This window comes from Staurois parvus, unplaced genomic scaffold, assembly GCF_062004578.1.
Source record: "Staurois parvus isolate SC_StPar_1 unplaced genomic scaffold, SC_StPar_1.0 ptg000513l, whole genome shotgun sequence".
Taxonomy (NCBI): domain Eukaryota; kingdom Metazoa; phylum Chordata; class Amphibia; order Anura; family Ranidae; genus Staurois; species Staurois parvus.
Window position 1 is genome coordinate 3875313 of NW_028318309.1, and position 14787 is coordinate 3890099.

General features: G+C 43.2%; 1 protein-coding gene across 1 annotated transcript in view; it reads right to left on the bottom strand.

Annotated features, from left to right (window-relative positions):
• LOC149451855 (uncharacterized) overlaps positions 1-14787 on the bottom strand; it is a 49284-nt gene extending 34497 nt beyond the window's left edge. The window contains exons 1-2 of the mRNA XM_089690063.1: positions 14368-14787; positions 3511-3759 (exon numbers count right to left, since the gene is read on the bottom strand). Of these exons, the coding sequence (XP_089546189.1) occupies positions 3511-3759; positions 14368-14463 (345 nt within the window). The 5' untranslated portion in view covers positions 14464-14787. The remainder of the gene's footprint in view (positions 1-3510; positions 3760-14367) is intronic.

A 14787-nucleotide genomic window follows, 5' to 3' on the forward strand; every position in this document is an offset into this window, starting at 1 on the left:
GTAGTGACCGGTGTCACGTCCGCACTGTTGGGATTTCTTCATCTATTTGGCCCTTTTTGGTGATCTACAGCTGGTTGAATGATGGTGGTGAAAAAGTGGTTAGAAATGCCTTACACATAGATCAGTGTGAACCTGACACAATATGTTAGAGGATTGATTGAAAATGCTGAAATAGTTTTTGGGATTTCACAATTCTTTAAACTTTTTTTTTAACCACCAGCAGGTTTGTTTTTCAATATTTTATACACTGAAATTCCACAGTTTTCCATATCAGAATTATAAATGGGGAAAGCACTAAGAACGAAAATAGGGTACATGGCAACCATAGGGAACATAAGTACTTTGCCAGTATTTATGAATAGGGCCTTGTTTGCATAGGCGTGCTTAAGTATACAGAACATCCCTGCGAGGGCCATGTTTTTGCCTCAAACTTACATCGTCCGCATTTGCGGATGAGCATGTACACGCTTGTCTGAACTTTCAGAAAACAGGTGGCGGGGAGATAAATTTACATTTTGCAGAAATCAGTGAGCAGAACTGAGAGATAATTGGAGAGAAGGGACACCCCCCCCCCACACACACACACACCTTCCCACAGCACACAGGAACAGAGCTGAGACTGTCAATCACAGGCTGTGTGCTGGAGCTCCCTCCCCTGTCACCATTTTTCTGTTGGTGTCAGGAAAACCTGTGACTCATGCTGGTAGCAGAGAAATGAGGCAGCAGACAGAAATGACAAGTATACACTATAGAGAGATATGTTTTGTTCATATTTCATTTCAGAGGTTTACAACTGCTTTGAGGTGAACTGTTTTGTAATGCGCACCTATTTTTAACTCTTAACCTCCCTGGTGGTATGATTATTTCTGATTTTTGGTGCTGAAAGCGGTACCATTTTTTTGCATGGAAATATGTAGTTTTTTATTGTAGGCTGTAATTTTTAGGAATAACTCACTGAAATCTGTCCGAACAAGAGTCTAGTAAACATTCCGGATATGATAAAACTTGAAACACGAAATCATAAATTATAATTTAATAAATAATCATAAAAAATAATAATATAATAATAATAAATTTAATTCAATAATATAATCAAACCAAAAACACTGAAATTTGAAATACAGAGGCAAATTCGCACATCGCTGAGCAAAGTCGCAAAATCGTTTTCAGTGTCTGATGCCGAATTTCCCCCACGAATCATTATCACTCAATTCTACAAGTGGTTCTGATTTACTATCGCTGTTCTCTAGCTGGTCTAAACCCGCTTTTGACCTAAAGGGACGCTTTTTGGACGCCAGGGATGTTTCTCAGTTTCCAGGCAGAAAGAACAGTCAAAATGCAGGCAGGGCACAGGACAAAGCACTCGGGACAAAATGTATGTGAAATGCATTGAAACAGCAATGTTTTACTATATAATAATCATTTTTTAAAAAATGAAATTTTTTAAAACTTTCAAATTTGCTGCCGGTTCCGGTGCCCGTACATCCCGACGTCACAGGGACTGGAACACGGAAGCCGGATGCCGGCATCGGCCGGAGGAGATGGCCGGGGACGCTGCAGGGGACACATCGCGGGAGCGAAGGACAAAGTAAGCTCTGCAGGGACTCCCTATGCAGCGCCGCATGGTAAGCCCGAGTGTAGCTCAGGGTTACCGCTTTTGGTACTGAAATTTTACCCCGAGCTACACTCAGGAATACCACCAGGGAGGTTAAAGGTCTCCTAAGACCTAAGGTCAGCGAACATTCACTTTGCAAAGTTGAATTACAAATAAAGAGAAAACATTTTTTTTTATGGAGATTTACCCTCTCTAATAGTCCCGATCACCAAGGTCACAAGGAATAAAAGTGAGGGGATATATAAAATTTTGAGTTGGCACAGAACAGGAGTAAAAAAAAAACAAAATAAAGTGTATGTAACCCCTAACAACGATCTTCATTTGTTTGCTTCTTTTTGATCTGTAAATATATAATTGAAAGAAATTTGTTGTATCCAATTTAATAAAGTGAAAAATCTAATAGTCTGTTCTGCTCCACTTTTATGTAATTGTTCTGTGTTTTACTTTACTTCATTAGGTTATTATTGTTTGTAATATTCTGACATCTTGTGGCAGTTTTGGGCAACTACAATGTGATTTAGTGTCCTCCCCTCCTGTTTAGTGCAAGTTAGTTCAGTCCTAGCTAGACCTTCCATATTTCTTCCACGTTCCCTCAATCAGTATTAGTACTTCACCAACACAGGGCTCAGGAAAGTCACTGTCTTCTTGCCTTGAATTCAACTTCTGTGTCTTATTGAAGAGTCAAGCTGCCTGTGGATGGTGCCAAGTCAACAGGTGAGCATACTTTTTGGACAGACTGGGTCAAAGGAGGTGTATCAAAGCTGCATTTGAGACAAACACTTGTCCGGTGTACTCTGTCACGGCCGCAGGGTTATTAGTTAGAATTGTTCCCAATTCTCTCCCTACTCAGTGGCGTCCCTAGGCAGGTGCGCGCCGGACCAGGTGACAACTATCGCATGGGGTGACACCAGACCCTCTCCACGAAAAGGTAAGTGTTAAAGCAAGCTGACGATCCCCGTAGGATGGATTGGATCTGCAGATTGAGCATAATGGATCGGACTCCGATCCATTATGCTCCCTAATCCGCAGATCCGATCCATCTTGCGGGGATCATCAGCTTGCTTTAATACTTACCTTTTCGTAGAGTTCATGGAGAGATCAGTGCACCCCGTATAGGTTGCAAGCCGGTGATCCCTGCAGGATGGATCGGATCTGTGGATTGAGGAGCATAATGGATCGGACTCCGATCCATTATGCTCAATCCGCAGATTCGAGATTTGATCCATCCTGTGGTGATCGTCGGAGGGGTGACACCAAGTGTTACCGCACCGGGTGGCACCAACCCTAGGGAAACCTCACTGACTCTTATCAGATATATTTGTTTCCGTCTATCTCTTTGAACTACAAAACACTGCCTATGTTATGAAGAGGAGGGGGTGGTGTTCTATAGCTCTAACATACTTCCTGTCCAAGGGTGGCAATGCTGCTCCTTCATAGATACAGCACATTGAGTAGTGTTGTCACCCTAGGACAGGAAGTTTGTTAGTGGCAGAATCACCAGGTGAAAATAAAAGAATATAAAACCTGAACGCTCCAGGAGGTTGATAGGAGGGGTGGCTTATACAGGAATCTATTTTCTCCATTTTCCTCATGCAGCTGCTGAAAGACTGCAGGAGGAAAATGGAGGCCCCACCATCCCTCCTATCCAGGTATACAGGGTTCTGCACAGGCCACATAGAGCATGGGACCAGATCGAATATGTGACCCCTGTATATAACACCCCTGCTTTTACTACCTTCTTCTACTTTTTCTAATTCTACTTTTTTTTTACAGCAACCCAGAAGGGTGATTTGGTTCCAAGTAAGTGGAGGTTTAGGCAAGTTGTGTATACTATCGCATATTTACACGAGTTCCCAGATACTTCCACCATAATTTTACTTTCTGGCGTCCCTTACCTTTGATTTACTGAGATGGCTCATGAAGCTGTAGCGAGGCTCTGCTGGGTTGACTATGGTGATGTTGCTACCACCTCCACCAGACTGTGGTGGAATTTTGTCCATTTCAGGGATCCGTTGAGAGCTTTTTGAGTTGAAATGAACCAGGTAGACCAGAGATAATATCAGAACCCCGATGGCCGTGGTTATGAGGCATGCCAGGAAGCAGACAAGGAAGATTCTCATCAAAGACATGGGTCGTTTCTTCTCCTGAAAGAGATAGAGGACACTGCAGTCAGCATCTACTGAGTACAAGAAGAAAAGCCCTTAACTCAACGTTTGGTAGGTATCTCAAGGTTAAACCTACACAAAGAATCTGGTGCAGTTGTGCATGGTAACCAATCAGCTTTAACCTCCCTAGCGGTATGATTATTTCAGATTTTTGGTGCTGAAAGCGGTACCATTATTTTGCATGGAAATATGTAGTTTTTTTATTGTAGGCTGTAATTTTTAGGAATAACTCACTGAAATCTGTCCGAACAAGAGTCTAGTAAACATCCCGGGTAGGATAAAATTTGAAACACGAAATCATAAATTATAATTTAACAAATAATCATAAAAAATAATAATATAATAATAATACATTTAATTCAATGATATAATCAAACCAAAAACACTGAAATGTGAAATATAGCGCCAAGTTCGCACATCACTGAGCAAAGTCGCAAAATCGTTTTCAGTGTCTGATGACGAATTTCCCCCACAAATCATTATCACTCAATTCTGCAAGTGGTTCTGATTTACTATCGCTGTTCTCTAGCTGATCTAAACCCGCTTTTGACCTAAAGGGACACTTTTTGGACCCCATGGACTTTTCTCAGTTTCCAGGCAGAAAGAACAGTCAAAATGCAGGCAGGGCACAGGACAAAGCACTCGGGACAAAATGTATGTGAAATGGGTTGAAACAGCAATGTTTTACTATGTAAAATGTGTTTGGAAAAAAATGAAATTTTTTTAAATTTTCAAATTTCCCGGCGCCCGTACGTCCCGACGTCACAGGGACCGGAACACAGAAGCCGGATGCCGGCATCGGCCGGAGGAGATGGCCGGGGACGCTGCAGGGGACACATCGCGGGAGCGAAGGACAAGGTAAGCTCTGCAAGGAATCCCTATGCAGCGCCGCATGGTAAGCCCGAGTGTAGCTCGGGGTTACCACATTTGGTATAGACATTTTACCCCGAGCTACACTCGGGAATACTGCCAGGGTGGTTAAACTTCAGCTTGCTCAATTAGGCTTTGGCAATAAAACCTGAATCTTCTTATAGATGGTGGCTGAAGTCCATGCTATAGTCTCAACAACCAACTGCAAGGCAATAAGCGTTGACTTGATGGTGTCCTTCTTGAGTCATACTACATGACACCTAATTTTTTTTATGTTTATTTCATCCATTCATCGTTTTTGTATAAAAAGGTTCCATTCACAACAATAAATATCACATTGTTGCTATTGCACTATTCAATTCAAAAGGCCTTGCTCACATGGGCATACAACAGCGGACACCTGTGTGAGAGCCATGTTTTTCCACACAGGGACGCACAGGTGTTCTGTACATCACCTTACAGCTATTCCCATTCATGTCAATTGGGAAACACAGTGGCAGCACAGACACAGCTGCTGCTCCCCACACCTGTGTGGGTCCGGGTGCATGTCCCAAATACAAACAGTGTGCGTTTGGTTGTCCATCCAGTCCCAAGTTTTGTGCCTCACAGCACAGCCCTCTCTGGCAAGACAGGAGACCTGAGTTGTCTTAGCCGCTGTTAAGTAACACTCACAGGTCTTGTCCTTCTCCCAACCTGTGACTGGACAGTGAAAGGAGAAGCAGCAGACTGATGAGCTCATCTCTCTGTCACCTGTCTCTGTCTCCTATCAGCATGTCCCTTGTTAGCACAAGAGCACTGCAACACAACTGACTGGCTCCCTTTGCTGCCTCTCCCTCTCCCAGTTTGAGCTCTGCTGTAAAAGGAACTGCAAGAAACTGATACCAGGTCAAATCCAGGTACACACACTGAATTAACAAAATATCTGTTGTTCCTTTGTTTCATATCAAAAAACATCTGGGTAGCAGTATTCATAAAATGATTTAATTTAATGTTGGCTGTAAACAACAAGCACATATGGGAAAGATAAAAACACTAAACTCTAGGAAAGCAAATTTTCCAAGACTGACAGCTGCTCTCCAAGACTTAGACTGGGAGGGAATATTGGCATCGATGAACACAGGACAGAATTGGGAATTCTTCAAAAAGACTGTATGTGAACACACTGCAAAGTATATTCCCATGGGCAACAAGTTTAGAAGGCTAAAAATAAAACCTATAGTATGTGGCTCATGGCCAATGTTAAAAAACCTATAAATAATAAGAAAATAACTTTTAAAAAATATAAAAATGAAGGAACATTATCATCATTAAATTGTAACAAGGAATATAACAGAATATGTAAAAAGGTAAACAGGGCCACAAAAATTCAAAATGAATGACAGATTGCAAAAGATAGCAGGACAAACCCCAAACAGTTCTTTAAATATATTAATAGTAAAAAGGTTTGGTCCGAACATGTAGGTCTTTTACAAAACAATCTAGAGTGGGTGACTGGGGACAAAGAGAAGGCAAATGTATTTAATACCATCTTTTGCTCTGTGCATACAAAGGAGCATGGGGGAGCACAAGTCCATACCAGGGATGGTACTGACACAGCTCCAGATGATCCACAATGGCTCAAAATTGATATGATCCAGAAATACTTAGACAGAATAAAGGTGAAAAAAGCACCTGGACCGGATGGCATACACCCACGGGTCCTTAAAGAATTGAGCTCTGTCATTTCAAAGCCATTGATTCTAATTTTTAGGGACTCTTTAATGACTGGAATAGTACCACTGGATTGGCGTAAGGCTAATGTGGTGCCAATATTTAAAAAGGGATCTTTAACAAAAAGTCTTTACCAGGTAATTATAGACCTGTTAGTGTAACTTCTATAGTTGGGAAGATACTGGAGAGTTTAATAAAAGACCACATAGATGAGTTCTTGCTGCAAAGAAATATTTTAAGCCACAGACAGCATGGATTCATGAAAGACAGAAGTTGTCAAACAAATCTGATTTCTTTTTATGAGGAGGTGAGCAAAACCTTGGACAGAGGGGTGGCGGTGGATGTGGTATACTTGGACAGAGGGGTGGATGTGGACGTGGTATACTTGGACAGAGGGGTGGCGGTGGACATGGTATACTTGGACAGAGGGGTGGCGGGGGACGTGGTATACTTGGACAGAGGGGTGGCGGTGGACGTGGTATACTGGGACAGAGGGGTGGCGGTGGACGTGGTATACTTGGATTTTGCAAAAGCGTTTGACACAGTTCCCCACACACGGCTAATGTGTAAGGTAAAGTCTACAGGCTTGGAAAAATCTGTATGTAAATGGATAGAAAACTGGCTAAAAGGCCAAATTCGGAGAGTAGTGGTTAATGATTCATACTCTGAATGATCTGGGCTCATCAGTGGTGTACCCCAAGGTTCAGTGTTGGGACCCTTACTTTTTAATATATTTCTAAATGATATAGGGTCTGGGATTATAAATCCCATTTCAGTCTTTGCAGATGACACCAAGCTGTGCCGTGGAATAACGTCCTTACAGGATGTCTTCAATTTACAAGCCGACCTCAATGCTCTGTGTAATTGGGCAACTATGTGGCAAATGAGGTTTAATGATGATAAATGTAAGGTTCTGCACTTGGGGGCTAAGAATATGCATGCATCATACATACTAGGGGGGTACAACTGGGGGAATCAATGGTGGAGAAGGATCTGGGGGTTCTGGTAGATCACAAGCTTAATAATGTCTTCCAATGCCAAGCTGCAGTTTCTAAAGCGAGCAAAATCCTCTCTTGTATTAGGAGAGGTATAGACTCCAGAGAGAGAGATTCATCATTCAATCATTTTACCCCGGTGCAAATCAATAGTAATACCTGATCTGGAATATGCAGTTCAGTTTTGGGCACCAATTCACAAAAAAGGATATTGGAGAACTGGGGGAAGTGCAGAGAAGGGCAACTAAACTGATGAGAGGCATGGAGGAGCTCAACTATGAGGAAAGATTAGACCGGGGGTCAGCAACCAGTAGATTGCAGCCAGGTGGCTGGTAGATCGCAGTCTGGGCTTGCAGACCCGCCATCCCAGAGCATCAAGCACAGTGCAATGCAGAGGGACTACTTGTAAAGTTGGAGGTGTAGTTGGGAGCAAGAGCCGCATAAGCCGATGCCGCCCCTGTAGTGCTGGCTCCTGTCCCATGCGGAGTGATACCAACTGCACTCCACCTCTTATTCTGGCTAGCGGCCTCCAGACTGGTGCCAGCAGCAGGAAAGAAGAGATCTTCAGGTCAATGTGAAGCAATACACTGGACATAATAGTATAGGGCTGCTTATACTCTGGTGTGCTGCGGTTTACCCACGCAGTGCAGTGTACCTGCAGCTTTCCTACGGGTTTGCAGCACTTAGCCATAGAATTGTATTGTTTGGTGCACTTTCTGAATGCAGGAGTTTCGGTGTGCCTTCAGAGGGAGCACCACACCTGCAGGATATAATCAAAGTCTATGACAAAGTACAGGTAACCCAGAAAAGTCACAGATGCTCTGCCCTGCAGTGTATGTAAGCCACGACACATCAGTGTAAAAGCAGCCTTATAGGGGCCTCAGAACAGTAAGAGTCAGGGGCGGACTGACAACTCATGGGGCCCCCGGGCAATAGGGGATCATGGGGCCCCTGTGTCCTTCCCAAACTCAAAAAAGCCTATGAAATAGGTACCAGGGGCATCTCATGGGCCCCCCTACTGACCCCGGGCCCTCGGGCAATGCCCAAGTTTCCAAATGGTCAATCCGCCCCTGGTAAGGGTTCACTTACATTTGCAGTTTGGGGGTGATATAACCCCATAGTTAAGACCTATTTTCACCCCAACCGCACCTCCTTTAGCTGTAGCCGCAGCAGGGTTTATATGCCCTGTCATGGTTGGTGGGTGTAGCACCTGCCAAGCATGGCCCATTCAAGTGAATGAGGCTGCTCTGCAAGTGCCCTGCAACCTTGAACAGTACAGTAAAGAAGGGGTAAAGCAGGCAGCGCTGTGTTGCTTTCTCACCATCTGCTTTAACCCCTTGGACCATGCAGCTGCAGGGCGCTTGCAGAGTGGCCCCATTTATTTGAATGGGTCACTATTGACAGGTGGTAGCAACCACCAAAAGCAAAGGGGGGGGGGGCTAATTACTGCTGTGGCATGTGTACACCTTTGTCTGCTGCCTCAGTATATATGGAATGAGGGTGGTAAAACCATAACTCAATTGCAGGGTTTTACCACCCTGCAACTGTACATGTGAATGAGACCAAAGGGTGCCACTGCCGAATGCAACTAAGGGCTTATTCACAAGTGCAAAAGGCACTGCTGCTCCTCTGAAAAGCAATCCGAGTGTGTTATGCGATATGTTGCCTCCTCACCACCTAATTTAAACCCATGATTCCACGCAAATGTGACACGGTAGTACGGCAATTGGAGGTTTAAATTGGGTGTGAGGAGGCAACATTGTGCCCGGTGATCTTTGACTTCTCCCATGTTGTTTAGGTAGATCTCCACCTCTTTAATGTTGCCTACCTCTGGATTAGAAGAATTGAATTTATTCCCTCCTAAAAAAATGAGATTAAGGGGGGATATGATCAACATGTATAAATACATAGGTGATATATAGGTATAGAGTTATTCACTTTAATGCCATCACAGAGGACAAGGGGGCACTCTTTACATCTGGAGGAAAAGAGATTTTATCTCCAAATATGAAAAGGCTTTTTTACAGTAAAAGCTGTGAAAATGTGGAATAGACTCAAGAGTTGGTTCTGGCCAGCTCAGTGGATTGCTTTAAAAAAGTCCTGGATTCTTTCCTAGATACACAGAATATAACTGGATACAAATATTTATAGGTAAAGTTGATCCAGGGAATATCCGATTGCCTCTCAGGGGATCAAGAACGAATTTTTTCCCCTGGAGAAAATTGGATCATGCTTTGCTGGGTGTTTTTTGCCTTCCTCTGGATCAATGGTGGGAATAGGATTGTGTATATAGGATTGTATAAATTTGTGCTCTCTTTTGGACATCCCCTTTATTAAGAAATATTACCATTTAAACCAAGATGGATATCCATCAGAAGATCACTTCACAAAATCACTAACCCTAGCCTTATAGGTAACTTGAGGCCTGGCACAGCTTCCTGTTGGCATTGAACCCAAATGTAGATTAACCTTTGTTATTTTTGTATCGGTGACTATACAATAACTGGCTTGATACCAGTGTCTGCTTGACTGCCCTTTAAATCAATTACAAGGCGTCAGAAATCTCCAGTATGCTATGAAGACTCACTCTAAAGTCAATAAACAAATGATGAGATGACTTAGCTCAATGATCTAGAAATGTAATTAAACCAATTATTAAACTGACAATTAAATGAGTCTTTTCCTGCTCTGGATTATTACTGATTTTATTTGAATAATAATGACTTTACATTGCCATAAAAAAAAGTAAAAAAAACTTACTGATTGTGTTTTTGCTCTGCAATACAAAACGTTTACAGTGCATTAAATATTTTCTGTTATAAATTGTATGATGATTAAAAAAACAGAATTAATACTAATTTAATTTAATTAGAATTTTTGTATATGAGCTTCCTACATAGTAAACTCATTGCAGAAAACTGGCGGTTATCACTTCTAAACCTCATTTAGTTTACAAAAACTGATAATATTAATTGGTTGGCTGCCCAGCAACATAATATAACTATCACTTATCCTCTGTTCAGGTGTTGTTGCTTTGTACACATCTTTGTAAAATATAGTTTATATACATAAAGCAAGTTTTTTATTTGATTTAATGGTCCTTGGGGCTCATTCGCACCACACAGTGTGTTTTATCATGCTCATAACACATGGGTGCTGGTCAGTGGTGTATTTAGGTTTTGTGCTGCCCTAGGCAACACAAAAATCGGGCACCCCACCACCTGACATTGACCAACAACACGCCTGCCCACCCCCCCACCTGAGAAAGCCTTCCACTAACACCCCCCCACACACACCCGCACGAGAGAAAGACACTCAACTTCACAGCTCCAGACATCCCCGGGAATGAGAGTCGGGCTCTCCATACACTATCAAGTAGCCCACAACCTTTTTTGGATCCCACCTGGTCCCCATGGTACATGTGTCCCTTCTTCCAGGGGGGGCGGTGCTGCCCCCTTGAACAATGCCGCCCTAGGCAAATGCCTTGTTTGCCTTGTGGTGAATATGTCCCTGGTGTGCTGGTGTGTGGGAAAACACATTGCTCTCTTTTTTTCCTCCTTTTTTAACATCTATGTAATTCTATGTACTGTAGCGCATTGTGATGCATTGCAGTGCATCATAAAGCAATGTCTATAAATGCAACGTGTCCTATTGTTTTCCTATTTATTATTTTCAGTGCACACCAACCATTTTTCAGAAAGAATACCTTGTGTATGCTAAACACATCATCCCTAAAAGGAAATTATCACCCCCCCAAAAAAGGTTGCTTTACCGTATCATAAACCCTAAGCCAATCTAAATGTCAGCCTAATTTTAACCTAAGGCTACCCATAGACTGAAAAAAAACCAATTGGATTACCCCATTCACACAAATGATGTGGATGAGCAATCCTCCCTGCTGTGCCATTGTATTCTGACAGCGGGACTCCTGCACTGTCAGAATACACTGATCAGCGCTGTAGTCGATTTACTGCAGCTGCTGATCAAATTACAATTTTCCAACATTCTCAAAGTCAATTTGGTAGATCCATTTCTGTTAAGTGGGAACAGCCACACCCAGAACAAATTTTGGCCAGTCCCTGATGAACTAGCCAAATGTCGATCCATCTATGGTAAGCTTAACCCAGCATTAACCCAGCTGTCAGGGATCCCCGCGGCGCTGGTCCCGGCGCATGCGCAGTGCGCCGCTCTGTGCAGGGACACGGGCACCAGGTCCTGGCCGCGGTTGCGCGCCGGGCACCAATGACAGCGCAGGGCGCGATATTTAAACGGACCTGAGCTGTCATTCAGTGCCTTCTGGTCTCTTCTGCATACCTGTACCTGTGATCCTGTTTCTCTGTAAGTTGCTGACCCGGATTGGACCTGACCTTGATGTATTCTCCTACCCTGACCCCTGGCTTGCCTGACCTCTCTCCTGGATGCCCCTTATCAGACCTGACCTCCTGTTGCTGACCTGGCGTGTGACCCGACTATTCTCTGCCCGCTGCTTTGTACCGCACCGACCCCACTGTTACCGACCCGGCTTGTCTGACCTTGCATCTGCTCATCCATCCATCCCACCGGGGTCTCCCGACCTCCTCACATCAGGCTCTTCCCCGTGGGAGCCCCTGGCGAATACCCCTACCACTGACAGGTATACTCAGGAGCCACGACCTGGTCCCAGGGTACTCCAAGTCCATCCCCACCATCAGGGGCTCTGGTGAACAAGTACTCTGGGGCTTAGAGTCCGTGCCCTGGGGACGCCTAATCAGTGGAGTGCTAGTGGTACCGCCAGGCGGTCCCTTACACCAGCCCTTACCCTAAACCGGACTCCTAACAATGACTGCCCATTCATATCTATTTGTTGTGGTAATGTGCAGTAAAATACAATGCTCCTGCACTGGAGCATACCACACATATCATGCAATGTGGTGTGCTGCATTAAAAAAAGGACAATGTGTGGATTTTCTTGTGTTAAGGTGCACTGGCAGCCCATTCCAAATTATTGGGCTGCCTTAATGCAGTAAATCCGATGTATTACTTATTACAAGAATTTATATAGCAACAAGAATTTGCGCAGCACCTTTATATACTGTACATGTACATCTTAATGCATGATAAAGCATTACGTGAATGCACTTGCATTAATGCAAAAGTGTGAGTGAGCCCTGACAGCAAACCACATTTTTATGGCCAAGACCATACATATATCACCAAGACAATAAAAGCTATCACAAAGGTACTAACATTGATAAAACTATCACTTACTGGTCTATTTATAAATGCTTTTCACACAAGATTCACACAACTTTCACCCAGGATTCATACTTTTTTAAGGCCTCCTTCACATGGCCGTTGAGATCCAGCCACTGGATTCCAGCTCAAGAATCAGTGGATTCTTGTGGCTGGAATGACCAGGGCATGCCACTGGCAGTGGCCACTCAGCCTATAAATATTAATGACAGGCTGATAACAGCCACCGCTGTCCGCATGTAGCCACCCAACCTGTGGCAAGGGATGGATGTCTAAGCCTGGGCACAGCGGGCTGCATTCTGGTTTGACATTGGTCCCCAACGGCCCGTAACCGTTAACTGATGCTATTCGCATGCCCTGGTTATTCAAGCCGCAAGAATCCACTGATTCTTGCCGCTATAATCCGGTGGTTACATCTAAACCCAAATAGAGAAAAGTCAGTTCCACCTCTGTCAGAAGAAAAGAAAAGAAGCGCCTCCAAGTGCAGTATGAACCACTTTTAATAAGTATCAAATGTAGAACAACTCACATATATTCGTAATAAAACAGGCGTTCCAGACTCCATCTTTAGGAGACTCCACATGCAGGCTGGCTTTTTCTCCCGCTACCACGATTCCCTGAGCGCAGACGCAGCTGTCATAGCCGGGACACAGCCGTTCTTCTACCTCTATGAGACTGCACCTTATGAGCCTGTTTTATCATGAATATATGTCATGTGGTTCATACTGCACTTAGAGGCGCTTCTTTTCTTCTTCATTTATACAGAGTTCTGCTACACTACTATAGGACGCTTGCCTTAGTGCCCCATGGACCTTTGAGCAGCCCTATTCACTGGACTTTATGGACAATTCTTTAACTAATTTACATGGTGGCAGTTTTTGCGCTGATTGTTCTTCCTTTTTCTTGCTTGTCTCCACCTCTGCCAGGACCGCAGATGGACAAGTCACCAACATATACATCCAAAGATAAGGTCAGCACCCAGGAATTCATTGCAAATAAAGTTCTTTATTGCATACCAATAAAGATACAAATGGATCCTATACACAACAGATGCTGACATGTTTCTGCCTTTATGGGCCTTAGTCGTAACTATGACTAAGGCCCATAAAGGAAGAAACTCGGCAGTATCTGTGGTGTATAGCATCCCTTTGTATCCCTATGGCTATGTAATAAAGATCTTATACTTGCACTGAATCAACCTTTCTCTATTTGGATGTATCGGTTGACGGCTGGTCCTGGCACAGGTGGAACTTTGCTACTCATAAGAAATATAGGGGATGTAGCACCAAACTTTGTTGTTATGGATTCCGGCTGCATCTATATAGCTGTGTGAAGGCAGCTTAATTGAATCCCAAAAATTCCAGGAAAATGTGTGAATTTTGTATGAAAATTTTATAAACAGATCCCTTAAACCATCATGTTAAAAAATGTTTTGGCACATACTTTGCTGCATAACAAAATGCCAAGCTATTGGCGCCTAAAAACTATTTGAAAGCTCTGTGCCAGCAATAAATGACTGGCTGTAAATCTAAAGAACCCCCCCGCAAAAAGTTTTTTTTCTACTCGTTTTGGTTCTGTGTTTTATTTACATTTTTACATATTTGCCCTGGAGTTTGTATTTGTATGTGTTACCTCTTTCAAAGGTAAGAAATCTGTAATATTCTATGTACTCTGTACAGCATCTCAGAATATATTGGTGTTATACACACAGAACAAAACTCAAGAATGAATATCATAATAAATACAGTATATTTTATATATAGACTACTAAGGTACATACCTGTCTACATTCATAGTGGTTTCCATAAGGTTGATGTCTGTTGGATGAAATATGAGCAACTCCGTCTTCTTGCATCTCAAAGGCACTGTTGTCCATTGTAGCTGGATCCAGGTAGCCTGCTCTTGGATGCTTTGGCTGTTCTCAGAAGTAGTCTGGAATCTAGTACCACCTGCAGCCTGATGCACCTTTTTATACCTTTCACAAGAAATCCAGAACTGACTGTTTATTACACAAGGTATAGAGATGTGAGCAACAGCCAATGGCACTTAAGGTGTCTGGTGTGGGGAAATACTTGTCCATTATTGCAGTTCCTCAATAAACAGCACTGTGATTCATGCTGATCTGGCACTACATCAGCAGAGCAACAGGGAAAAAAATAGAAAAAAAAAATAACTTTCTTAAGTACTGTGAAAGGTGATC